Genomic DNA, 26257 nt, shown 5'->3' on the forward strand with positions numbered 1-26257 from the left:
TATTTTTTGCTTTTATGGGTCGCACCCGGCAATGCACAGGGGTCACTCCTGGCTCATGTACTCAGGAATTATTCCTGGTGGTGTTCAGGGGATTCTATGGGATGCTGGGAATCAAACCCGGGTCAGCCGCGTGGAAGGCAAAAGCCCTACCCACTGTGTTATGGCTCCAGCCCCTGTATTTTTTTGGGGGGGAGTTGTGTGTGTGAAGGGGCTTACCCGTGAGTGCTCAGGGCTTACTCTTGGCTCTGCTCAGGGATCACTCCTGGTGGTGTTCAGGGGACCACATGGGGTGCCGGGGATTGAACCAGGGCAGCCACCTGTCGGGCAGGCACCTTCCCTGGGGTCCTGTGTCTCTGGCCCCCACCTTCCTTAGCGTCACTAGGAAACCATGAGCAGAATCATGGACAGGAAGCAGATGGCCCTCGCCTGGGTTATTTTTTATCTTCTTACCCCTGTAGTCTTCAACTACGCTTTTAAGTATCATTCTTTGAAAGGGTTTTAAATGCAGGGGGGAGGGGAACCACTCCAGGCTGCCCTTCCCCCAGACCCACCTTACTCCCTCCACTTCCTCCCTCCTGATGCTGCATCACTGTTGTCGGCCACCCCCAGACTTCTCCAGGTGGGCTGTGCCCCCATGTGGCGTGGACAAGGATGCGGGGGGGTTCAGGGTCTGCGCAGCTGGCCTCTGGAAGCACACACACCCACTGTCTCCTCTCCCAGGTGTGGGTGTCCATCATCCGGCCCCCAGCCTCACCCTGCTGCTCTCTGCCCTCCCCATCCCTGTCCTCACCCACTCTGGCTCCCTTCATGGCTTCTTTCTCTTCCCCAGCTTCAAAGAGGGTCCCAGCAGCTGGACTCCCAGGGGCCGAAGCCAGTGCCAGGGGCTGAGAGCAGAGCCATCGTCGTGTCTCGCTCTCCCTCTGAATCCCAGGCTGGAGGGTGGCATTGGGGACCGATGCCATGCAGGGTCCAGAAGCAGGGGACCTGAGGGCACACACTGGGCCTCAGTGGGAGCGAGCACGGCTTGGAAGGGGCGCGGGCGTTCCCGGTCACTCCGGTCCTGGCCATATCTGGGTGGTGTGTGAGTGTGTGTGTGTGTTTGTGTGTGTGTGTGTGTGTGTGTGTGTGGTCACTGCAGGATCGGGGAGGAGGAGACGGCGGTGGTGTGCCCCGTGATCGACATGATTGACTGGAACACTTTTGAGTACCTGGGCAACTCCGGAGAGCCTCAGATCGGTGGCTTTGACTGGTGGCTGGTGTTCACGTGGCACGTGGTCCCTGAGCGGGAGCGGAAGCGGATGCAGTCCCCCATCGATGTCATCAGGTCAGGACTGGCTGGGAGCGTAACACCCCCCCCCAACTGCAGCAGACACCCCGCGGGAGGGCAGGGATGCTTTGCTGGGGCCCCACCTGGTTTTGTTCTAAAGCATCTGCTGATTATTTTTTTACTCTACACCCACCCCGCTCTAAGTGTGGGGTTCATATTCATTGGCCTATTTTGTTTATTTAAAAACAAAGGTGAGGGGGCTGGAGAGAGAGTTCAGTGGGTAGGGCGCTTGCCTTGCAGGAGTTTGCCCTGGGTTCGATCCCCCAGGCACCCTGTTATGGTTTCCCGAGCACCGCCAGGAGTGATTCCTGAGTGCAGAGCCAGAAGTTGCCCCCGAGCATTGCCGGGTGTGATCCCAAAGCCAAAGCCAAAACAAGATAAATAAAAATAGGGTGAAGTATGTATCCTAAAATGTACTGCTCTGACCGTTCTTAAATATATAACTTGGGAGACTCAAGCGCGCTTTTCCCTCGACCTCGCAGAATCTCTCCAACCGTCAGGCGGTGTGTGTCAACCCCAGCCCCTAATGGCCTCTAACACACCCCCACAAAAACTTTCCCCCTTCCAGACGCCTCACGCGAATGAGGCCACCACACTTTGTCCCTTCGCGTTTGCCTTCTTGCCGGTCCCGAGATGTTTGCCTTGGGAACCCATAATTCTGCCTTGTGTCAACGTGGCCGGTTTTGTTGGCCCCTTCACCTCCGGTGGGTGTGTCCGCCGTCCAGGAGTTGTGTGCCATGCCCCGGGGAGGACTGATATCACAGGTGCCCTGCCCCCTGGACTGGTGCCAGTCTCCAGGGCCCGAGGTGGCTGGCTGCCACTTCCGGCTGTCCAAGTGGGCGTGGGGTTCTGGGTCAGGTGGCGACTCCATGGTGACGACTCTGAGCACTTAGTGGCAGGCCTCTGTGGGACTGAAGCCAGTTAGGGGATGGGTGAGGGCGCAGGGTGAGGGCGGCCGAGAGCCAGCGTTGGTCAGTGGGTGAGCCTGGGTCTGAGCCCGGCTGCTCGCGTTCTGTTTCATTTGTTTGGCTTAGTTTTCGGGCCACACTTGGTGACGCTCGGGGTTACTCCTGGCTCTGCACTCAGGAATTACTCCTGGTGCCTCGTGGTGAGGGAGCTGGTGGGCACAGGATGGGGTGCAGGGACCAGGCATGTGTTAGGAGGCTCTGCAGACTTCCCCATCAGAAATGCGGGCGCAGGAGAAGACGGAGGCTGAGACTGGGGGGTGGGGGGACCTCCGGGGCTGTGGGGGGATTTGGAGAAGCTGATTGACATCTGGGAAAAAGGACGGATTGAGGGTGACACCCGGATTGCTGGAGTGGCCACTGGGGGTCCGCTGGCATTGCTCCTCACACAGCAGATTTAGAGACTGAGGCAGAGGAGGAGGGATCATGTGTCAGGTCACAGATGCAGCCTGTGATGTGGAGACATACTCCCTCCCCCCCCAACCCCCTCCCCCAGTGCACACATATGAAGACATGTGCACAAACCCACACACATGGACAAATGCAGCAGCTTCATGGTCAGTTGCCTGCCCCTCCCACAGTCTCATCTCAGTTTTTTTTAATGTAGGAGTACTGCTATTTATTCAGCCACTGATTAGCTGATTGAATTGTGCATGAACTCCACACATCATCTCAGCTTTCTTGCGTGTTTCAGTCACCCTGTTCCCTAGACTTATACCCTAAAGCCATGTGAAATTGCTCTCATGCTGGCACCCCTCCCTCCCTCCCCCCCTCCCTCCCTCCCTCCCTTTTCCCTCCTTCCCTCCCCCATTCCTTCCTTCCTTCCTTCCTTCCTTCCTTCCTTCCTTCCTTCCTTCCCTCCCTCCCTCACTCCCTCCCTTTTTTCTTTGCCTCCCTCCCTCCCTCCCTCCCTCCTTCCTTCCTTCCTTCCTTCCTTCCTTCCTTCCTTCCTTCCTTCCTTCTTTCCCTCCCTCCTTCTGTCCCTCCCTCCCTCCCTTCCTTCCTTCCTTCCTTCCTTCCTTCCTTCCTTCCTTCCTTCCTCCGTCTCTCTCTCCCTCCCTCCGTCTCTCCCTCCCTCCTTCTCTCCCTCCCTTTTCCCTCTCTTCTCTCCCTTCCTTGGTCTTCCCTCCCTCCTGTTCTTCCATCCCCCACCAAGGAGTCCCACTGGCCTTTTCCCGTGTACTCTGAGCCAGCAGTGCTGGGAGGACCCCCCAGTGACACCACAGGGACCCGGCTGCCACCAGTTTCCCACACCCACATCTGCACTCTGGGGTGCTTCCCTTCCAGCTTTCGACCTGAGCCACCTCTGGGGGCCGGGGAAGATGCCATGCCTGCTCAGTGGGGTTGAGGGAATCGAGGGCTTCAGGAAAATGTGCTAGAATCATCTTTCATGGCCTCCAGCAGCCCCCAGCTGCATCTGTGAGTGCCTGGGCTCTGCTGTGAGACCACCACCACCGCCCACCCCGCCACCCTCCCAGCCATGTGCTGTCTCCGCCCTCTCTCCGGGTCCATCTGCAGCTGCCGGGGTCCTCTCATGCTTAGACTTTGCCCATGCTGAGGCCTTCCCAGCACCGTTCATTCCTCTGTACTGGACACGCCCCGGGCCTGTACCCTCTCCGCCCTGGAACAGCTGTCCCTGCCCTTGACCCCTCGTGATCACATGCATCACACGCAGTTCTGTGATTATTTGGAGGGGTCTGGGAGCTTCCCCAGCTAGGACTCCCAGCAGAGCCCCCCCACCACCAGTGCTCCCAGACTGATGAAGGCAGATCAGGCCTGGGTAAGGGTTCCTGCGGCCGGCACTGAGACGCAGGTGTTGCAACTCTTCCAGGTCCCCGACAATGGCTGGTGGGCTGTTTGCTGTGAGTAAGAAATATTTTCAGTATCTGGGGTCTTATGATACAGGAATGGAAGTTTGGGGCGGAGAAAACCTCGAATTCTCCTTTCGGGTCTGTCTCTCTTTCTGTAGCCGTGCTTGTCTGTCTGTCAGTCTCTCTCTCTCTCTCTCTCTCTCTCTCTCTCTCTCTCTCTCTCTCTTTCTCTCTCTCTCTCTCTCCATGCCTCTGTCTCTCTGGATTTCATGAAAACCTGTTGGGCTTTCCCCCGCCTTGGCCTTTTGTCCAGTGTCCTGAGAGTGGACACGTGGACAGCCTATATATGTGCTTCTCTCATCTGACCTTCTCACAGAACGTGCTTTTAACTAGAAAAGCAGGAGGCAGGGAAGGAACCTCCTAGGTCCCCTGATTCTTTTCTTTCCCTCTGCTGCCCTGGGCCGAGGTTGGCCCCAGACACAGCATCCTGCCTCCTGGTCCACCTTTGGTCGCCAGGCTTGCTGAGCTCTTTAGGAAGTCGCCTCAGTATGTATGTAGCAGGGTGACTTTCAGAGTCTGACACCGAGAAGGATTCTCGGGAGAGCTTGTTAAAGGGGTCAGGTTCAGTGGCTGGACGTGCAGGCCGGAGCAAGAGTCACATTCTAAACGAGTGACCCCCTGAGTCCGCCCTCTGCCCTCAGAATCCCCGAGTGACAGTTCTGTGAGAACCCCCGCCATTTCCGTGGGATTCCCAATGAACTTGTGTCTGGCATATTACATTTCAAGACCATATGCCATTGGTCGTGCTTTTTGATGATGTTAAAAATTTCTGTTTAATTTTTTTTTTTTTGGCTTTTTGGGTCACACCCTGCGATGCTCAGGAGTTCCTCCTGGCTCTGTGCTCAGAAATTACTCCTGGCGGTGCTTGGGGGACCATATGGGATGCTGGGAATCAAACTTGGGTCAGCCGCGTGCAAGGCAAACGCCCTACCCACTGTGCTATCGCTCCAGCCCCTCTGTTTAATTTTTGTGAGAAATTTTTTCATCTTTTCTGCTTGCTTGTTTTGTTTTGGGGCCACACACAGTGGTGCTCAGGGGTTACACCGGGCTCTACCCTCAGAGATGACTCTTATCTGTGCTCGGGGGACCATATGGGATGCCGCGGATTGAACCTGGGTTGGCCCCATGCCAGGCAGTGTGCTCTACTCGCTGTACTAGTGTTCTGGCCCCTGGAATTTGGAGCGATAGCACAGCGGGTAGGGCGTTCGCCTTACACGCGGCCAACATGGCCGACCCGAGTTCGATTCCTCCGCCCCTCTCGGAGAGCCCGGCAAGCGACCGAGAGTATTCGATATGCCAGACACAGTAACAACAAAGTCTCCAATGGAGACGTTACTGGGCCCGCTCGAGCAAATCGACGATCAACGGGAGGGAAAAGTAATAGAACATCCCAGCTTTGCATAAAGAGTGAACCAAATAGAAATTTTATCTTCCACGCAGGGCTTTCCTTCTCCCATCGTAAGGTACTGTCCTTTTGGGTCTTATTTTTCAAAAAAAATTTTCTTTTTGAATTTGGTTGAAACCCAAACTCAGGGCTCACTCCTGGCGGTGCTCAGGGGATGGTCGGAGCTGCCAGAAACTGAACCTGGGTCAGGTACATGCAAGGCAGGTGCCCAACCCCATTGTACTCTGTCTCCAGCGCTTCAGCTGCTTTTCTGGATGGTTCATCCTGGGGGCCAGTGGTGGGGTGTGGTGGTTCACACCCCTCTGCCCTTGCATGAGTCTACCTCGTTGGGTTTTGAGGTGCGCTTTTAATGGTCTTTCTGCCTCTCCTCCAGGTGCCAGGCTGCTCTTCCTGTGTCTGGCAGTTCCTCTTTCCCCCTTCCCAACTTCTCTCCTTCCTAGCTGCTTTCCTCTCTTCTCTGGCTAGGAGATCAGGTAATCCGCCCGTGTGGACTGTCACCCACCCACGGGCTCCTGGCCGGGCCCACTCTGGGCCCTGTGAGCCCCGCGCATGAGCAAGCAGTGCATGGGCTTGTGGTCTTGGTTCTGGTGGCTAGACCTTGGGGCCGCTCCCTTGTTCTTTGGCTGCGTTCTGGAGCCCGCGTGTGCATGGGGGTGGGTGAGGCGGGGATGGGCGGTGGGGTGAGGAGTGGGGTGGGGGGGGGGGTCGCCTGTTTCATGCCCTGGAGGGTGCACTCTCGGCAGTGTCTCTTTGGGTGATGCTTGGTGCCCGGCCTCTGTCCTCAAGGGACAGCCGTGCCGATGGACCCGCTCCCCTCACCCAGCCACTCCGCTGCCCTGCAGATCTGGCAGTGCGGTGGGACCCTGGAGACACACCCCTGCTCACACGTCGGCCACGTCTTCCCCAAGCAAGCTCCCTACTCACGCAAAAAGGCTCTGGCCAACAGTGTCCGCGCTGCCGAAGTGTGGCTGGATGAGTTCAAGGAGCTCTTCTACCACTGCAACCCCCACGCACGCCTGGTGAGCTCCTCCCGCCCGCCCCGTCTGCCTTCACCCCTGCAGGCCTCCTCAGAACCAACCCCCGCCTTCCTGCTCCCTCCTCCCTCCACCCTCCATGCCCGCACATCCACTTCCGGAGGCAGAAGCTGCGGTGGGCCTTGGTGAGGCCAGTGGGGGACTGCTTGATTCCTCCATGGTTGTGATGACCCTCTGCTGATGTCTCTTGATGCCCACCCGGCCTTGAGAATCACACCCAGCAGCTCATGCTGCCCACCCCAGGTTGGGGGACCCTGAGCTTGTTGCTTCTAGGAAAATCAGGGCTGGGTTTCGGCTACCTCCAGCCACTGCATGTTCTTCAGATCGTGGGTATTTCTGTCGTGGAGGGGAGGTCAGGCCCCATGCCATGGTCGCCAGGGCCTCTTCCAGGCTCTGCACTCAGGGATCATGCCTGGTGATTTTTTTTCTGGGAACCAAATGAGGTGGCAGGGACCAGGGCAGGGTGGCTACCTGCCAGGCAAGCGCCCTGCCCTTTGCACGAGCTCTCTGGTTCCTGTTTACTTATGACCCCCACCTGGAGGTGCTTGGGTTCTACCCTTGACTCAGTGCTGGGGGTTCCCTGCCGTGCCGGGACTCGGACCTGGGCCTCCTGTATGTGCTCTTGACCATTGAGCTATCTCTTCAACACAGAGTATGTATGTGTGTGTGAGTGTGTGTGTGTGAGTGTTTGTGTGTGTGTGTGTGTGTGTGTGGTGCCGGGGATGGGTCATGCATATGTGCGCTATCTCATCTCATCCCAGCCCCGTCTCTTGGCTTTGCATGCGTGTCTACCTCAGCCAGCCTTCCTCAATCTGTCCCATTGAAGAAGTGCTGTGTGTCCAGGGATGCCCACAGGGCTGGGGTTTGGGGCTCCCATCATGTCCTAGGCGCTTCATGACCATCGAGGTGCACTGGGTCTCCCCAGGCTGGAGCTGGGCAACGGGGAACCCTGTGTGTGTGTGCGCGCGCATGTGTGTGTGTGGGGGGGGTGGTACCCCGGCTGCCACAGCTCTCTCCCTAGGCACCCACCCACACCTGCACAGCTAGGGCTTGGGGGTATCATCACGCCCCAGGACTGGGGTGGGGTGGAGTGGGGGACTGTGGAGGGCCTTCAGGCTGACCGCATGGACCCCCCTTAGGAGTCCTTTGGAGACGTGACCGAGAGGCAGCAGCTCCGTGAGAAGCTCAAGTGTATGGACTTCAAGTGGTTCCTGGAGAACGTGTATCCTGAGCTGCACGTGCCCGAGGACCGGCCCGGCTGCTTCGGGATGGTGAGAGGGCTGCGCCCGGGGGGGCTGCCGGCAGGGTCCCCACGCCCTGCATGAGGCAGGTCCTCGATGGGGTCCCTTGGGCTCCCCAGCCCCGGCCCTCTCCCCGGCTCTTCCCCTCCCCCGGCTGGGTTTGGCTCTCAGCTCGCTCACGTGGGAGCATGTGAACGAGACTCAGGTTCTGCCTGTGATTTTGTGCATGAGGAGACTGAGGCTTGCCTGGACTCTCCACACCACCTCTACCCATCACATCACTTCACACCCGAGTCTCAGTGTCTGGGCCAGTTAGTCATTCCCACCGCAGGGGTCCTTGGGGACCAGTGGGGGGGTACAGGAGGATGGGGCAGGAAAAGGAGAGTCACTTCTGTTGTTCACCAAAAGAAAGAGAAAAGAATTCTTTGGGGGGGGGCAGAGAGATAGTCCCGGGGTTAAGGTTAAGCTTTGCCCTCTGTATGGCCAACCCTAGTTTGATCCCCTTTACCAGACGTGGTCCCCTGAACACCGTCAGGAGTGGCCCTTGAGTACCTCGAAGTATGGCCTAAACACCCGTTCCGCCCCACCTCCAAACCCTTGCACACAAATGGGAAGTATTTGGGCTGTGGGGGTTGGGGTTGGGCTTCACCCGGTGGTGCTCAGGGGTCACTCATGATGTTGTTGGCGCCAGACTGAGGCTTGGTTGCCTGCCTGGCAAGTGCCCTCACCCCCCAGACCCTCTCCGGCCCCAGTGCGCCATTCACTCTTGAGAGAAATCACGCCAAGGTAGAGACTCCCCTCTCCTGGGCTGCACGGCTTGGCGACGCTGCTTCCCCCATTCTGGAAGCCCTTTGTCAGCGCCCAGCGGGCTCTGAACACGTTCAAATCCTTGGCCACTGTGAAGTGTCCAGGTCTCCCGAGGTGCCGAGAGGATCAGGAGGCCGTCGTGGGCTGCCTGCCCCAGGGAGTGTGTCACTCTTGCTCGCCCTGCCTCTGTCTCCTGCATCCCCACCCCACCCCGTCCCACTGCATTTCTCTTTTGTCCAAGCGCAGCCCTGGAGGGGATGATGGGGCATGATGCTCTTCAGGCCTTTGCACGTGACCAAACTGGGCACTATCCCCAGCACCCCATAGGATTCCCCACCAAGCACCACCAGGTGTGATCTCTGAGCACAGAGCCAGAAGTAAGCCCTGAGCATTGCTAGATGTGATGCTCCCCTCCTTTCCCCCCCAAAAAAAAATCCAAAATGAATAAATTAATAATAGGTAAAAATATCAGAAGCTCTTATTTATTTGTTTATTTTTGGTTTGGGGGCCATGCCTGGCAGTGCTCAGGGATTTACTCCAGGCTCTGCGCTCAGGGATCACTCTTGGCGGTGCTCAGGAGGTCTTGTGGGGTGCCGGGGTTTGTCCATGTGCAAGGTCAGCCATCTGACCTTCTGTACTATCGCTCAGGTCCCAGAAGCTCTTACTTTTGGGCCTAGTTCTTGTCCCGGGCCCTCCTCACTTGCTGTTTCTCCTCCCGCAGCATCCTGGGTTGACTCAGTTGTGTGTAAACCTGAACTGGAAACTCCCCTTATGTTTCTTGGTAGCTCCACAATAAAGGACTGCAAGGACTTTGCTTTGACTATAATCCTCCTGATGAAAACCAGATTGTAGGGCACCAGGTTATTCTGTACACCTATCACGGCCTGGGCCAGAACCAGGTAGGTGACGCTTCTCTCTGGAAAAAGGAAGCAGGGGGCCCTGGATTCAAGGTCTTGGGAGCCTCTTAAAGAGGGAAATTGGGGAAAATCTATGTGTGTTGTTGCTTTTTAATTTTTTTTTTTATTGAATCACTGTGGTACACAGTTACAGGGCTTTCATGATTGAGTTTCAGTCATACAATGATCAAACACCCATCCCTCTGCCAGTGCTCATTTTCCACCACCAATGTTCCCAGTATCCCTCCCGCCACCCCCATCCCCTGCCTCTATGGCAGACAATTCCCTTCTTACTCTCTCTCTGCTTTTGGGCATTATGGTTTGCAGTACAGATACTGAGAGGCCATTATGTTTGGTCCTTTATCTACTTTCAGCACATCAATGTGTGTTTTTTAAAAAGTGAATATTTGACCTCTTCAATTTATAAAGGTAATAGAGACTCATTGTAAAATATTTGAGAAATAGAAAGTGAAGCAAATGTGCCCGAGAGGACCTGGAGAAACCGCCTTCGGATGAAGATGAGTTTCTTGTCCCTCTTTCTCCTATGCAGACTCTGGCTTCTGTGTTTTAACTAGTTGTCATCATTGAATGTTTATGGTTTATATTTGATGATTTCCTCTTGCATGATCCATGCATGCTCCGATGTCTTTTTTGGGAATATTGTGCCTTTTGGCCTCTTGGTGGTTCACATCATGTAGTTCTTTGTTTGTTTTTGAGTCACGCCTGGGGTTACTCAGGGGTTACTAACGGCTCTGCACTCAGGAATCACTCCTGGCAGTGCTCAGGGGACCATATGGGATGCCAGGGATTGAACTCAGGTCAGCAAGGCTAACACCCTCTCCACTGTATTATCCCTCTGGCCCTGCACCATGTAATTCTGGAGCGGTGAGATGAACTGATTCTCTGCCTGCAAAGGTAATACAGACTCATTGTAGAACATCTGGGAAATAGAAAACGGAGCAAGCAGTGCCCAATAGGACCCAGAGAAACCCGTTTGTGCAGTTATGACTAACCGTGCACCAATACCTACAGTTAGAGGAAGAAAAAGGAAAACCCTGCAGATCTGGGTCGGCTCAGGAGGGCACCTACTTGGCCGGAGAAGCTGGATTCCAGCACCCTGTCTCCCTGTGTGACCCAGGCCTGCCCTCTCCCTGGCAGTGCAGTTCCTGCCTGCACAGGACATTTTAGTGATTCCACAGTGCCATTGCTTTGGATCAAACTCCCTCGAGTTTGCCGGGAAGAGGCAGAAAATCCCAGAGAAGAGAAAGGGCAGCTCAGGCCTCAGAGTTGCCCACTCGGCTACTGAGACCGTCCATTTTCTGGCCAGCTCAAGGGTAGGGACAGCGTGGGGTCTCAAACACTCAGGGAAGAAGCAGAGCATGAGAAGGGGGCCTTGGGGAACTCTGGCCAGACACTCACAGACCCTCAAAACTGGACACTCAGGCTCTCTGCCTGGCCCCTGCGCTCTGATCCCGCCTGGTGTCTGTCCATTCCTCCATGGCCGACAGTAACCGTTGCCCACGGACGGCTCCTTTGCAGTTCTTCGAGTATACATCCCGGAAGGAGATCCGCTACAACACCCACCAGCCCGAGGGGTGCTTGGCGGTGGAGGCGGGCGGGGAAAGCCTGGTCATAGAGCTCTGCCAGAACCCGGTCCCCGAGAACCACTACTTCCTCCTGCGCCCGGTGAGTGGGCAGTGTCATCTGTGCTGTCAATCTTGGGGCTGAAGTAGACCCCGGGAGTCTCAGGGAGGAGCAGGCCCCAGGCATGCTGTGATAAGGGACATGCTGGGAATGGGGGTGGGGTGGGATGGGGAACTGTTGGGGCCTTTGTCTTGCAGGATCCCTAATGCTTGGCCTGTCTTGTTCACTTGGAGTTGCTGGGGGCTGGGCGGGGCTTGGGACAGGCCTGGGGGCTGCTGCTGCTGCTGCTGGAATGGGGTCTCCTTAAAGCAGATGTGAGGGCAGATCCTGCGGGGGGAGGGTTGGGGTGGTGGGGAAACTGTTTTACTTCTGTAAACCTCACCCCCATTTTCCCCAGCTCTGGAATCAGGGGGAGCAGAAGGGGAGATGGTCACAGGGGTCACCAAAGCACACACCCAGCCCTGGATTTATCCCACGTGGCCCCTCCTGAACTTCACCATTTACAGCCCTGGAGGTCCCAAGCATCACTGGGATGGCCCTGGTGGCCCCCAGCACCAGTGAGAACATACGTCTGACTTTTATGTTCGTGTGTAGACGTGAGGATGGCACTGTATGTACATGGTGTGTGTATGCATGTGTATAGATGTGTGGATTGTACTGTATGTGCATGTGTAAAAGTGTGCATTTTTATGTGTGTGCACGTGTATGTAAAAGTGAAGATGGACTATGTGTATGCATGTATGTGTGCACACTTTTGTTCACATATGTGTAGAAATAAGGGTAGCACTTTGTGTGAGCACCAGGCCTGGCTTCTTAAACTGTAGATCAAGACTACACACGGGGTTTGCATAACTTAAAAGATACTTGTTTTACTTTAAATTTATTTATGACGTAGGGGTCTGGAGCGATAGCACAGCAGGTAGGGTGTTTGCCTTTCAGGCGGCCAACCCAGGTTCAATTCCCAGCATCCCATATGGTCCCTCGAGCATTGCCAGGAGTAATTCCTAAGTGCAGAGCCAGGAGTAACCCCTGTGCATCGCTGGATGTGACCCAAAAAGAAAGAAAAAATCAAATAAATTTATTTATGATTTATCAAATAAATATTTGTATCCTTATTTTACATACCTCAAAATCAGGGACCACGGAAAAAATTTCCTAACAAAAAGAGGTTGCTAATGGAAAACTTTAAGAAGCTCAGAGAGAGAGAGAGAGAGAGAGAGAGAGAGAGAGAGAGAGAGAGAGAGACAGAGAGAGAGAGAGAGAAAGAGTGGGAGAGGAAGAAGGAGGAGAAAGAGAAACTTTATTATACATAATAGAGATTGAATAATAACAGTAAAACCTGAAAAATTGCCAGAAACAAGGACTAATAAGTTACTGTAGCATCAGACAGTAGAAGTCAGAGCAACTGAGTGGTAGGCATGTCTTGGGGAAGTTTAGGAAATCATAAATTGGTGGCAGAGGAGAGAGAGGAGGAGGACTGGGCCACTCTCCCTGACAACCACCATCCTGTTACCACGACTATTTCAATAAGTGGATCCATCATAGTCTGTGTGGGTGTGTGCCATTGGGCGGGGCGGGTCCTGCCAGGAATGGCTCGTGCTTCTGGATGATGAGGAATCCGTGCCATGGGGTCTCACCATGTCCAGAGCCTGTCACTGCCCACCCATGGTGCCTATCCCATCTATACCCCCTCTGCAGTGCCCCCCAGGAAGAGCCCCCCACCTTGCCCCAATGCTATGTGAGTTCCCACCCCTAGTGGCCAGTCGATGTTTCAGGATAAGGACCTACAAACCTCCAGGTATTTTCTAAGCCTCTCAAGGACTGGATGGACCTTTTCTGCCCAGAGCCTCACCCCAGTGTGGAACCCTTCACTGCCCACAAGCTCCCCAGACAGCACAAGCCCACAGTGACCCTGTGCCCCACCATCAGAGATGGATTTGATTCTCAGCCCAGCGAAAGTGAGAGGGGGAGATCTCAGAGCTACAGGAGACAGCCGCAGACCACTGGGGCCTGAAAGTGCTCAGGGCAGGGAGGACAGGGGCACTCTGGGGTGCCATAGTGGGCACGGGCGATATGGGGGAGTTGGGGTTCCTTTCAGGCTGCAGGACTCGTGAGGGCAGCGTGGCCAGGCTGAGTGGCCCTAGTTGGGAGTGTGTGTATTGAGAGGGATTTCCAGAACAGGCCGGGAGCAACATGAGAGAAGCGTCCAGCTTCCCCAAGGCCGAGTCTGATGTCCAGCTCCCAATAGGATGGACTGAGTCTCAGAGAAAGGGGCAGAGCTTGGATAGGGAGGTTCTGTGGGGTCATTAAGAGCCCTCCAGGGCTCAGAAAGGGAAGTCTCTGTGCAACATGGGGAACTGGTCAGGGACTGACTGGGTCTGCGGGCTCAAAAGTCCCACAAAGTGGCTGCTGCGAGTCTGGGACGAAGCAGAGACAGGACAGAGAGAACGTGGACACCGGATAAGGCAGGAGCAAGAACTCTGCGGGCCTGAGGAGAGGAGAGAGGAAGGGCAGGGAGGGCAGGGGCTCCAAGGAGAGAAAGTAGAGGGGCCTGGGGAGAGAGGGGCCGTGGGGACAGCGACCAGGACAGCCCCTCTGCCAGGCTCGCTGGGCTCCCACAGCAGCAGCCAGGGCAGACCTAGGGGTGCTCAGGGGCGAATCCTGGCAGCTGCAGCTCAGCCTGGGCACGGGGGTACGTGATCTCTGGGAATGAGAAAGTCGTGGACTGAGCTACGGGAGACCGAAAGGGTCAGTGCTCCTGGCCCACCATGGGGCCCACAGAGTTCCAAGCCACCATCGTCGGTAGGGGGCAGTGCCCGAGGGTCCGGGTGGGGGTGGGGAGGCCCGTCAGGCCCACCAGGGCAGAGGCTGGTGCAGCCTTCATCCTGAGGTTGCCCCGGGAGCTCTAGGTTTCCCCCTGGCCAATGGGGTTGCTGCCCCGAGGCCACGCCCCCATCCCTACCTATAAAAAAAGCTCGTGGCCCCGCCCCTCGGGGGACCCTCTCTCAAGGATGCTTGAGGGAGAAGTGGCCCCATCACACCTTCCCCCTGTTGACCCTTCGAGGGGTCATCTAGGGGTCACCTCCAGATGGTGACCCTTCTACGGGTCATCTACGGGTCACCTCTAGGGGTCATCTCTAGGGGATCTTTGGAAATTGGCAGAGCACAACGGACGGTAAGAAAAGGCCCTGCGTTGGCCCTGCACTGGTCAGTGTATGGCCCCGAGGCCACAGGATCAAGCCCGGGCCCATTTCCAGCAACTCTTCCGGCAGTTTTGTCCCCAGCAGCCTCTGTCCTCGTCAGGGTCTCCCGGGACTCTGGGATGGGAGTCTCCAGAGAGCCCCTCTCCAGGACCTGTCCGTTCCTGTCCCCAGAAGAGGACCTCCTGGGCTTCTGCTGTCCAAAGACCTCTGTGGCTGAACACTGGCTCCCCAGCTCAGGAAACAATGGGGGTGGGAGCTCAGGGGAATGCTGAGGAGCTGCCTCAGTGGCGCTGGGGAGTCAAAGTAGGGTCCCCGGGTGCGCAGACCCCTCACCACAGACCCTCCTGCCAAAAACCTCTTAGCGTGCGACCACACTCTTCCCCCTAAGTTAGGACTGAAAGAGATGGAAGAACAGAATTTTAAAACATCAGATATATCTTGTAAAGGCGGAGAGTCACATGACACCGCGTCATCTGTTAGGGGTGAATGATTTGGGCTGGTGCTTGGCACCAGGAGTTTGAAGCCTGTGATGTCTGAGGAGGGCAAGGCAGGGAGGAATCACCCAGAGTGTCCTGAGGCCACGGCCACATCCCTGCCTATAGAAATGCTCGTGGCCCCGCCCCTCGGGACACCCTCTCTCAAGGAGGCTTAAGGGAGAAGTGGCCCCAATGCACCTTCTGCATGTTGACCCTTACCCTAGGGGATCATTGGAAATCGGCAGAGCATGAAAAGATGGGAAGAAAAAGTGCTAGGTCGGTGCTAACCCGCCAACACTGGGCCATGCGCTGGTTCTGCACTGGTCAGTGTGTGGCCAGGAGGCCCAGGATAAAGCCCCCGGCCATTTCCAGCCAAGTTTTCAGGCATTCTTGTCCTCCAGCAACTTCTGCCCTCGACAGGGTCTCTCGGGACTCTGGGATGGGAGTCCCCAGAGACCCTCTCTCCAGGCCCAGTTTCCTCCTGCCACCAGAATAGGATCTCCTGGGTTCCCACTGATCAAAGAACTGGGTGGCTGGACACTGGCCCACCCAGCTCAGGAAACAATGGGGGTGGGAGCTCAGGGCAGCACTGAGGAGCTGGGGAGTCAAAGCAGGGTCCCTGACTCCCAGAAACCTCACCACAGACCCTCCTGGCAGTGGGTCTAACTGTGCGAAAACACCCCTACCCTCTTGTTTGGGACAGAAAGAGCTGAAAGAACATAATTTAAAACATCAAGTATATCTTATAAAGGCGGAAGATTGCTTGGCAGAGCGTCATCCTTTAGGGGAGAGTGATTTGGGCTGGTGCACAGCACCAGGAGCTTGAAGCCTGTGATGTCTGAGGAGGGCAAGGCGGGGAGGAGTGACTTCGAGTGTTGAGGGAGGGGCCCTGTGAATGGGGCACTGTGACAGGGGAGACAGGCTGGGAGCAGGAGCTGGGCGAGTCTCCCTGTCCCTCCGCACCTGTGTCCTGCCCTGCGGGCAGCCAGAGGAGATGGGGTCAGCTGTCCACTCCCCAGAATGTTACGACCCTGAAAATGCAGAGAGCTCTAGGGCCGGGACATAGAACGCTTGTTTCTAGTTGTCCCTCGTGTCCCTGCCAGCACTGCCAGGAGGGCTCCAGTGGGTCCAAACCAGGAAAGAATCCAATTTGTAAGGGGCCCAGAGCAACAGATGGCGGTGAGAAATGAGCAGCCCCCGAGATGAGCAGGAGGAACCAAGAGTCGGGGCTGTGGAACATGAAGTTTGGGTGGGGTTGAAGGTCTGGGGTCCTTGACTGTCTGCTTCCTCTCAGGTTTACCGGCCTCTGGGTGCCCCCGAAACAGTCACATCGTTGACAACATTTCGAAGGACAGGTGGAGGCAGGAGGTTCCAGGAACAACGGGTGAACCCAGAGAACAACTGCGGATGCGAGTGGGGGCCGAGGGTGAGAGAAGCAGGCGCAGCACCGCCTGGAGTCTGAGGGCTGAGGGGTGGCCAACCGGGAGCCCGGCCAGGATTGAGTTGTGTCTCAGCAACAGTGGATTGGGTCTGGGTAACATTTCCCAGTCTTGGAGCTGGGCGAGTCTCCTATCATCTCCAATTATCACGGATCATTCCAACATGTCTTCACTGCGAGCCGACGAAAAGTTGCTGTACACCAAGAGTTTTGTGAGAGGGTGCAGGGTTTGCCGGCCATCAGCTCCCCTCCACCCTGGGGTATTCTTGGGGCATAACCATTCAGCCTTCTGGGCTGTGACTTTCCTGGTCTGTGAAATGGGCTGGTGAGACCCCCTGTGAGGCCAAGAGCCTGCCTTGGGTGATGGGAGGAAGGACAGGTGAGAATGCCCTAACTGAGGGCTGTGGTGGCACTGACTGGCCCACACTACACAGAGGGGTCTGGAGTTGGCAGTTGCCAGGTAGGAGTCAGGGTCCGAGGCATAGGGAGACCCAACTCCTAGGCTCTGGGACAAAGATGCCATGGGGGCCTGTGGCTGAGGGTCTGAGCCCTGCATCTCCTGGCTGGGATCTAGTCGGCCCTCCTGCCTGTCCTCACAGACACTGTCCTACCTCCCCCAGATGCCAGGGCAGGACGAATAGGTGCAGTGCCAGTGGCTTCCCTGGGGCCGATCTGCTGGTACCTGGACATGCACATAGCTGCCGACAAGAGCACCTGGATGCCCGCAGTCACCTGGGCTCCAAGGAGGAGCAGCTGAACCAGCGGATGCTGCGGCAGAAGCAGCCCATAGACCAGCTGCTGCAGGTGCCACCAAGGCAGCAGGTCCTGCTGGAGGCCGCCATCAGGGAGCTGAGGGAGACCAGGTGAGAGAGGGGCCACGGGCTCTGGGGCAGGAAGGCCCTAGACCTGCCTCCTCAGCTAGTGCCTTCACCCCAGGTGCTCTTCTGTGGGGACTCAGCAGGAGAAACAGCAGCTGCAGAACCTGGTGAAAGGGAAAGGAGACCCGGAAAAGGGTGAGTAACAGGGAGAAGCCCCTGTGGGTCAGAGGGCGGGGCTACTGGAGAGGGGAGCCAGGCGGCCCCACCCCCAGCCCCCCACCTCCCTTCCTTGGCTGAGACCCTAATGCTGCCCCATATCCCATCCACTCCAAAGGGATTGGCGTGGAGACGAACAACACACAGGTGCTCCTGGACACAAAACGTGAGGAGCTGGAGGCCACAGAGAAGGAGGAGGCGCACGGGGCCAGGCAGGAGGAGTGCCAGAGTCCAGGAGCTGGAGGAGACAGTCCAGTCCCAGGGGGCAGGGACCATGACCTGTGTGAGATACGGAGACGCTCCTGTTGCTGTCCTTAAGGAAGAGGAGTCCACTGACATCGGACCCAGGTACCGTAATGACCCGCCTAAAATCCAGAAAACGCAGCTGGTCAGCAAGAGCCCCACTGGCAGCCTGACACCCAGCTCGATTTTACTGCACCTAAGCACCCTGCCTCTCTCACCCAATTGATCTCGCCCAGCCCCGTCCTCCCCACGCCACCCGAGTTCTGCCTTCCGCCTTGGCCCCTTGCTCTTCTCCCTCCACTAGAACCAGGGATATCCCTCACTGCAAGACCAGGGATCAGGGCAAAGCCACAACTATTCTCCATCTCAAGAAACGGGAGATCAGGGGGACAGTAAAATCTCCTTCCACTAGACCCAGAGATGTCGGGGAAAAAATGTCCCCACCCCTGGGTCCCCCAGGGATCAGGGGCCACAGTTTCCCCTCCACTAGACCCCGGGAGCAGGGGGACAGAAATGTCTCACCCCCTAGACCCCAGGGATCGGGGGCTAGAGATGTTCCCCCCACTAGACCCCAGGGATCAGGGGGGCCAGAGACCCCCCCTCACTAGACACCAGGGATGGGGGGCCAGAGATGTCTCCCCCAAAACTGGACGCCAGGGAACGGGGGGGCCAGAGATGTCCCCCCACCACTGGACGCCAGGGGTCGGGGGGGGCCAGAGAGGTTCCCCCACCACTGGACGCCAGGGATCGGGGGCGCAGAGAGGCACCCCCAGCACGGGACGCCAGGGATCGGGGTGGGGGCCAGAAAGGCCCCCACCAAACTGGACGCCAGGGATCAGGGGGGCCAGAGAGAGAGACCCCCCCACTCTACGCCAGGGATTGGGGAGGGCTAGAGAGAGAGGACCCCCCACTAGATGCCAGGGATCGGGGGGGCAGAGAGAGAGGCACCCCCCCACTGAACGCCAGGGATCTGGGGGATCCAGCGAGAGAGGCCCCCACACTGGACGCCAGGGATCTGGGGGGCCAGAGAGAGAGGCACCCCCACCACTGGACGCCAGGGATCGGGGGGGCAGAGAGAGAGGCACCCCCCCACTGGACGCCAGGGATCGGGGGGGGCAGAGAGAGAGGCCCCCCACCACTGGACGCCAGGGATCGGAGGGGTGCCATTAAGAGAGGCCCCCCACCACTGGACCCCAGGGATCGGGGGACGCCAGAGAGAGGACCCCCCCACCACTGGACGCCAGGGATTGGGAGGATACAGATAGAGACTCCCCCCCCAATGGACGCCAGGGATCGGGGGGGCAGAGAGAGGCCCCCCCACCACTGGACGCCAGGGATCGGGGGAGCCAGAGAGAGAGGCACCCCCACCACTGGACGCCAGGGATCGGGGGGTGCCATTAAGAGAGGCCCCCCCCCCCACTGGACGCCAGAGATCGGGGGACGCCAGAGAGAGGACCCCCCACCACTGGACGCCAGTTATTGGGAGGAGACAGATAGAGACTCCCCCCCCACGACCACTGGACGCCAGGGATGGGGGGGGCAGAGAGAGAGGCCCCCCACTGGACGCCAGGGATCGGGGGAACTGAGAGAGAGGTCCCCCCCACTGGGCGCCAGGGATCGGGGGGCCAGAGAGAGAGGCCCCCCCACCACTGGACGCCAGGGATCGGAGGGGCCAGAGAGAGAGCCCCCCCCACCAGTGGACGCCTGAGATCCGGGGGGGGGCCACAGAGAGAGGCCCCCCCATGAGTGGACACCAGGGATCGTGGGGGCCAGAGAGAGAGGCCCCCCCACCACTGGAAGCCAGGGATCGGGGGGGCCGAGATGTCCCCCCCACTAGGCCCCAGGGACCGGAAGGGCCGAGATGTCCCCCTCCACACTAGGCCCCAGGAAACAGTGGGGAAGAAATGTCCCCCTCCACAAGATCCGAGGGATCAGGATGGCAGATATATCCCCCCAGCACTAGCAAACAATGATTTGGAGGTCAGAAGTCACAACTCAGCTCTCCCCTCCCCATTGTGGGGTCCTGTTTCTGCGCATGACAGCCCTGAAGCTTGGCCGCTGGTACCATCCAGTCACCGGATTCTACACACTCTTTGGGGCTGTTTGGGGACTTTGTATTGCTGGCTGAGAAGAGGGAAGGAGGAAGGCGGACTTTCTCCCTGACCGCCACTGTCTGATTTTCACGATTGTTGCAATAAATGGACCTATCCCAGGCCTGTGTGGGTGTGTGTGTCACTGGGCGGGGCAGGTCTGGCCAGTAGTTGACAATTGCTTCTAGATTGTGGGAAGCCTTAGCCATGTCACCATGCCAAGACGAGTCACCTGCCTGCCCCTGTGTGAAGCCTGTCAATGACCCCAGGAGAGTCCACTCCAAGGGTTGAAGGTCTCAATCACGGATGCGTCCCCAGGAGGGAGGGCAGGATGCAGCACCCAGAGCCCTGCCTTCCACTGCAGCACCTCCATGGCCTCCCCTGCCCCTGGTGCCTGTTTCCCCATTCCCCTCTGCAGTGCAACAGGGACAGACCCCACTTTGCCCCCTAGTGGCCACATCAGGTTTCTCAGGATGAGGACTTGAAAGTGCTCCTGCAGCAGGTGGGTCCAAGGTGCTGTCCCCTCAGCCAGGCTCCCCCGGAATGGCACCCACCCCAGCAGGAAGACAGTGTGTTATCAGTGGAGCAGGATGGGGCCGTGAATGGAACATGTTTCTAGTGTCCCCGAGTCTGTACGGAGCTGATCCCTGATAATAGCGCCCCACTTCTTTGTGGACCATCAGTTTCCCTAATACAAGTCCCACTGCCAACATCACAGCACGGTCAGACCCCATGTAATAGAGAACCAGGCCCTGACTCCTCTTTGCTCCTGCACACCTGGACCTGTTGGGACAGCCTTGGCTGAGTGACACTCTACTGGTGACAAGAAGTGTGTCTAGATTCATGTATCAGACCAGATGGCAAAGTCTCAGAAGGCAGAGCCATCCTGTTCCAGTAATTTCCAGGAAATTGGTCAGCCATGCTCCTTCTTGCCTATCACATTCCTACTTGGATAGGAACCAGGGATCGGGGAGGCACCAGGGATCAGCCTGGTAGGGCTGTTCAGGGCAGGCACAGGCAGGTCCCGGTTTACCCCTCGGTGCCCAGTTCATAGCCCTTCCCCTCTAACTGCACCATGGGCCTGGGGCCGGCCGTTCACTCTCATGGATCTTCACACCTCACACGTATCCAGCACACCCTCTCGAAGCTTCTACTGGGGCTCTGGGCTTAGTTCTCTGTGTCGTGTCCTGCCTCTGGGCCCCTGGGCTCTGGAAACACCAAGTCCAGGTTTTCCTAGAGGTTTGGGGAGCTGGGAGACTGTGGGGATCAGGGGCTTGAGCCCTCTCACCCCTTGCCAGTGGTGAGAGCTGTTCTCCCATTGAACGACTGTCTTTGGAGTTTTTCCTTTTAGGATCATACAGAGTATCACCAAGACAGGTGGCACCCAAGAATTTGCTGGAAGCATCCTAGTGTATTCCATGTGTGCAGGCTCTACCCAGCTATCCCCCAAAGGGGCAGTAGCAGGTCACAGCATAATTATGTAGGTTGTTTACAGGCTACCTTGATTCTGCGGTAACAACTTTCATCTAACATGCAGTGGTGCCTAGTGCTCTCAGGTGCTCCCACAGTAGTGATTCCCGTTTCTACGCTCAGTGTTCGAGCATTCCTGTGAGCCCCTTCCATCCCTGCTCGGGTAACCTGCTTTCCCTTAGTCTCTTGCTCGGTGAGAGATTTGGGAACCCCATCCGGGTCAGACAGAAGGACAGAGATATATAAATAAAGTTAAGGAAATAGGAGTAGCTTACTGGGGGCGCTCCCGGGCGGACTCTCCGAACCTCAGGTGAGGCAATGGTACACCCGCGCCCTGGGTTAGACTAAGGGGGCTATGAAGTTGTCTTGGTCTGGTCCTAGTCATCTGTTCGTGGGTCAATGTTAAGGAACATGGAATGAAGCCTGGTGGCTTCCTGTCACCAAGTGGGCATTAAGTCTTGTCTTCCTCACCTGGGACAAGGTGATCTCTGACTCCAGGAATGTTGCTGTCCACTCAGCCGGTTGCCATTTGGTTCTGGTCACCATTTTGTCAGAGCAAACCTCACATTGGATTCTTGTCAAATTTGGTGATTCCTGAGCCATCCATCTTGGCCTCCTCCTAGAGTAGGTCTCTCAGAGGTCCTGCCTAGTTTTTCGCTTCTGCCTCTTGTTGCCTCCTTGGTTCCCTCCCCTGAGGCTTGGCAGACAGAATCATTTGCGAGCCCCCCTTAGCTCACCCCGCTGCGGCTGATCCTGACAAACTATCACCTGCAGGTTAATCTTCTGGCGATGCTCAGTGATGAGTTTGTCTGGGATTGTTTCCCATTTCTCTCCTGACTCTGAGAGATGTCCATTCTACAGTGAGGCCCTCAGGAGTGGCCAAACCTGACCACGGCCGGGCCAGACCAGCCTCCAGCTCACTGGCCCTTCTCGAGTTCATTCTTTCAACTGGCTCAAAGCCCCCTCCCCCTCCTGACTGGTTTGAGTAGAGCAGTGTTCAGTCATTGAAGAAAACACCTTTTCCTCCCTACTGGACACTGAGCAGGCCCAGGGCCCATTGATTGAAAAGACAACTGCAGCCAGGGAGTCAGTTTCGTTCTGGACCCTTACTGCCCATGGCATTCTGGACCTTAAGGAGTTTTTCCACCTGGGTTGCTACTTGAGTTAGAGACCCTCTGCCTGGTCCCAGTCACCACAGCCCCCATCTGGCCTCTGGGGCACACAGAGTAGTGAGGAGACCAGAATCAGCCCTGGGGGTGGGGTGATGTGTTTTCACCTCTGGGCTGCTCAGGTAAATGAGCAAAGCACAGTTAGCAGGTATATCCCCCCTGGCCCCCCCCACCCTCGTCAGGATCCCACCATCCAGGGTATATTCTCAATGACACCATACTCATCAAGGGTCACTGTCAATCAAGATGAAACTAGCGCCCAGGTCAGCACTTCCTGATCACCTTTGTCAGGATTCCTGCCCTGCATCCCGCCACCCACCCAGACTCTGTCTCCTTCCCCTGCCTGGTCTCTGTGGGCACCTGCAGAGTTTGCATCTGCTTTGGCAGCCTCAGGCAATCCATGGTGTTTGCTCAGTGCACCAGAGAGTCGACCCTGCGGGCTCAGCACAACTCCCCATTTCTATTATTGTTAGTATTTGTGACCAAAGAGACCAGGGCTAGTCTAGGTACTGGCAGCAGTGCCGTTGGGGCAGACCCTCAGTGCCCGAGCGTTTCCTGCCCTGCTCACACCCAGCATGCCTCCAGCTCTCCCTGCCAGAAGACCCACGGTTCAACAGTTGGACACGGTAACAAGTTGCCGATGCAGATGTTTCTGTTTCCTCACCTCTTTAAGTTAAACGTTTACAGCAATGGTGAAATTTGCTTCTCATCAATGTTGCCTGTCATCTTGCGTAAGCTCAGTAAGAGAATTACAGATTCCTTTAATCTGTCGCTTCAAATTTAGCTCAACGTAAAGTCAGGCATGAAAGGTCAGATCTGTTGGCTTTTCCTGGCCCATGTCATCTGCTCCTACTCCCCAGACTCCAGTCCTGGGGCCAGTTTTATTTTGCCTATCCCAGACCCAAGGGGTCCTTGACCATTCTTTTGGCCAGAGACTGTCCCATGCTGTACTCTGGACCATATCACATGTTGGATCTTCGGCCTTCCCTTGTCCAAATAAGGGTCACCTGGCGCCTGTCCGAGGTCCATCCAAGGCCCTCCACGCGATGCACATTTGAGAATGTTTGAATCATGGACAATCACTGGGAAACTGAAGCTTTAGTAAGATGAATGTCCAGGATGAGATCAGGACCCACCTGTGACTCCTGCATCAAGCATCAAGCAGTGTCCGTGTAGGGGTCTCTTTGCCAGGAGCCCAAGAGCATACCAAGGCCATCAAGGAGAGAAAAACTAACATTTCCCTGATAGTCTGGTCTGGGAAATAACGCCCTTCGTTCTACATAGTTTCACACCAGAAAATTCCCAACATCCTCACTGAGCCGCATGCTGAAAACCAAAGGAAACTTATGGGCTTTACCTGGAATTTGGGAGTCAACATCCTAGACCAAACAATGCCCTCAACCCCACATTAAAAGATCAATTCCAGAGTCAGTTTGGCGGGGACCCCACATTGTAGATGCAAGAGAGAAATTGTCACAGGCTAGGAAACAGCAGAGACCCGAGGAGGCCCGTGTTGGATCCTCACACTCCGCACTACGCTGACAGGCAGCTCCTGGGACACGGCCAGGGCAAGGCTGACTTCTCAGTGGGATACCAAGCAGGTCCCCTCTTCTGCCAACACTCTCTGGACCCCTGTGTCTTCCTGAGTGTGGTGAGTCTAGGGCATGATACCTGCCGCTGTGAGAGCCGTGGGGTTCAGGGACCTTGCAAAAGGGTCCGTTCCTGGGGCAGGTGAGGGGGCACGTGGAGGGCTTCATCCTTCCAGTCCTCATCCAACACTAGCCCACAGTTGGAAATTTTGTGCCTGAGCCCCGAAGGTCACATGGTATTTCCCCAGGGCTAGGAAATACATGTCATCTTGCACTTCCTGAAAGTCACGGGGTAGGTGGAAGGCTCCTCTTAGGGCAGAAAGGTGGCAGGGTGAGGGGGGTGCTGGACATGTGCCAGCCCTGACGTCCGGCAGCTAAGAAAAAGTAGCGGCCCTTGAGCACAGTTCCTGACCTCCCAAAGAACACCAGACCCCCACTCTGTTCTTCCAAGACTGTGGTGAGCCACCCTGGAGATACACGTATAATACTATGAGTATTTTACCTGTCATGTCATGTCACGGTTACCCAGGCCGGGCTATTGTGAAGATGAGAATCCAGGCCAGTTTAGTGAGCCCAGGTGGCCTGAGGACTTCATCCTCTGTAGGAGTGTCCTGGCAGGCAGGTGTCCATCCCATTCCGATCTGGGGTAGGGAGACCTCCCGGACTTCAGGACTTGTCTGGACACTGAGAGCAGGGCCCAGGGTGTGGTCAGTCATTGCAGATCTGCAGATCCCTGGTTGTCCATAGCAGAGACATTTCCAGTTCTCCCTTGGCCAACGTGCCTGAAACAACAATTTTATTTTTTGTCCAAATTTGAAATCCTTGAATGTTAAAAGTAGGTAAAGGGATAATCCCGATACCCTTTCAGTATCTATATTGTAAACCACAAAAAGGAAGACAGAGAGAGAGAGAGAGAGAGAGAGAGAGAGAGAGAGAGAGAGAGAGAGAGGGCAGAGACAGAGACAGACAAAGACAGGAACAGAGAGAAAGATAGATAATAAAAACATCTTCCAAAAAGGCTGAACTGAATATCTGGAAAAAAACCCAAGTGCCTGAGAACGGATGACTGGTTAAAAAACTTTGGTATATCTACACAATGGAATACAATGCAGCTATTAGAAAGGATGAATTCATGAAATTTGCATACAAGTGATACTACATGGAAAGTACCATGCTAAGTGAAATGAGTCAGAAAGAGAGGGACAGACATAGAAAGACTGCATTCATCTGTAGAATATCAAGTAACAAAATAGGAGACTAACACCCAAGAATAGTCACGATAAGTACCAGGAGGTTTGCTCCATGGCTTGGAGGCCAGCCACACATGGTGGGGGAAAAGGCAGCTCAGATAGGGAAGGGAGCACCAAGTAAAGGGTATTGGGAAGATCCTCCCAGGATGGGAGATGCATGCTGGAAATAAACTATAGACCAAACTTGATTGCCACTCAATGCCTCTTTTGCAAACTTCAGCACCCAAAAGGAGAGAGAGAACAAAAGGGAATGCCCTGCCACAGAGGCAGGGTGAGATGAGGGGAAGGGGGGTGGGAAGGATACTGGGATCCGTGGTGGTGGAGAATGGGCACTGGTGGAGGGATGGGTACTCGATCATTGTATAACTGAAATCCAAACACAAAAATTTGTAAGTCTATAACTGTACCTTATGGTGTTTCACTAATAAATTTTTTTAAAAAAAGGCTGGCCTAGGTGGAGAGGTGGAGGGTGTTGGGAGGGAAACTGGAAACATTGGAGGTGGGAAATGTACACTGGTGGAGGGATGGGTGAACAACGATGACTGAAGCCTAATCATGAACAGCTTTGTAAGGGTCTATCTTACATCGATTCAATAAAAAATTTTTAAGAGGAGAATGGATTATATTTGGATTTATAGAATTAGACGTGTAGTACATTTTCTGAGGTAAAATCTAGAGCTCAGCTGAGTCGCTGCGATCATTATAGAATTGGGGAAGTGTGATGCTGAACTTGACTTTAGAGACATTCCATGATGAGTAGATCAGTGGTTCAAATGTGTCCTGCTTTGAGCACCATTCAACATGTCATTACTTAATTTCTTTTTTAAAAATAATTATTTCATTTACTTTAAGGGGAAACTCTATATGGGCACTTATAAATGGCAAACAAATTATATTTGCATTAGATATGGAAGTGGGACTTCAGTCTATCTGACTTCAATCTCTGGCGTCCCATAGAGGCCCTTGAGCATGGCTGGGACTGATCCCTGCTGTGGTTCCAAAACCAAAGAAGCAAACAAACAAGGAAATGTAATATATCAAAAGCTAGAACAGGTGGTGAGGTGTCTGCTTTGCATACTTCTATCCTGGGCTGATTCCTGGCACC

General features: G+C 55.8%; 1 protein-coding gene across 1 annotated transcript in view; it reads left to right on the forward strand.

The window, feature by feature from the left end:
• The window catches only part of LOC130026637 (polypeptide N-acetylgalactosaminyltransferase 12-like), a 71029-nt gene that overhangs the window by 39699 nt on the left and 5073 nt on the right, over nucleotides 1–26257 (forward strand). Inside the window, exons 10-16 of the mRNA XM_056117468.1 lie at nucleotides 1139–1324; nucleotides 4124–4241; nucleotides 6411–6587; nucleotides 7742–7873; nucleotides 9436–9549; nucleotides 11086–11225; nucleotides 11785–11800. Of these exons, the coding sequence (XP_055973443.1) occupies nucleotides 1139–1324; nucleotides 4124–4241; nucleotides 6411–6587; nucleotides 7742–7873; nucleotides 9436–9549; nucleotides 11086–11225; nucleotides 11785–11800 (883 nt within the window). The remainder of the gene's footprint in view (nucleotides 1–1138; nucleotides 1325–4123; nucleotides 4242–6410; nucleotides 6588–7741; nucleotides 7874–9435; nucleotides 9550–11085; nucleotides 11226–11784; nucleotides 11801–26257) is intronic.

Source organism: Sorex fumeus, unplaced genomic scaffold (assembly GCF_029834395.1).
Source record: "Sorex fumeus unplaced genomic scaffold, SorFum_2.1 ptg000034l, whole genome shotgun sequence".
NCBI lineage: Eukaryota > Metazoa > Chordata > Mammalia > Eulipotyphla > Soricidae > Sorex > Sorex fumeus.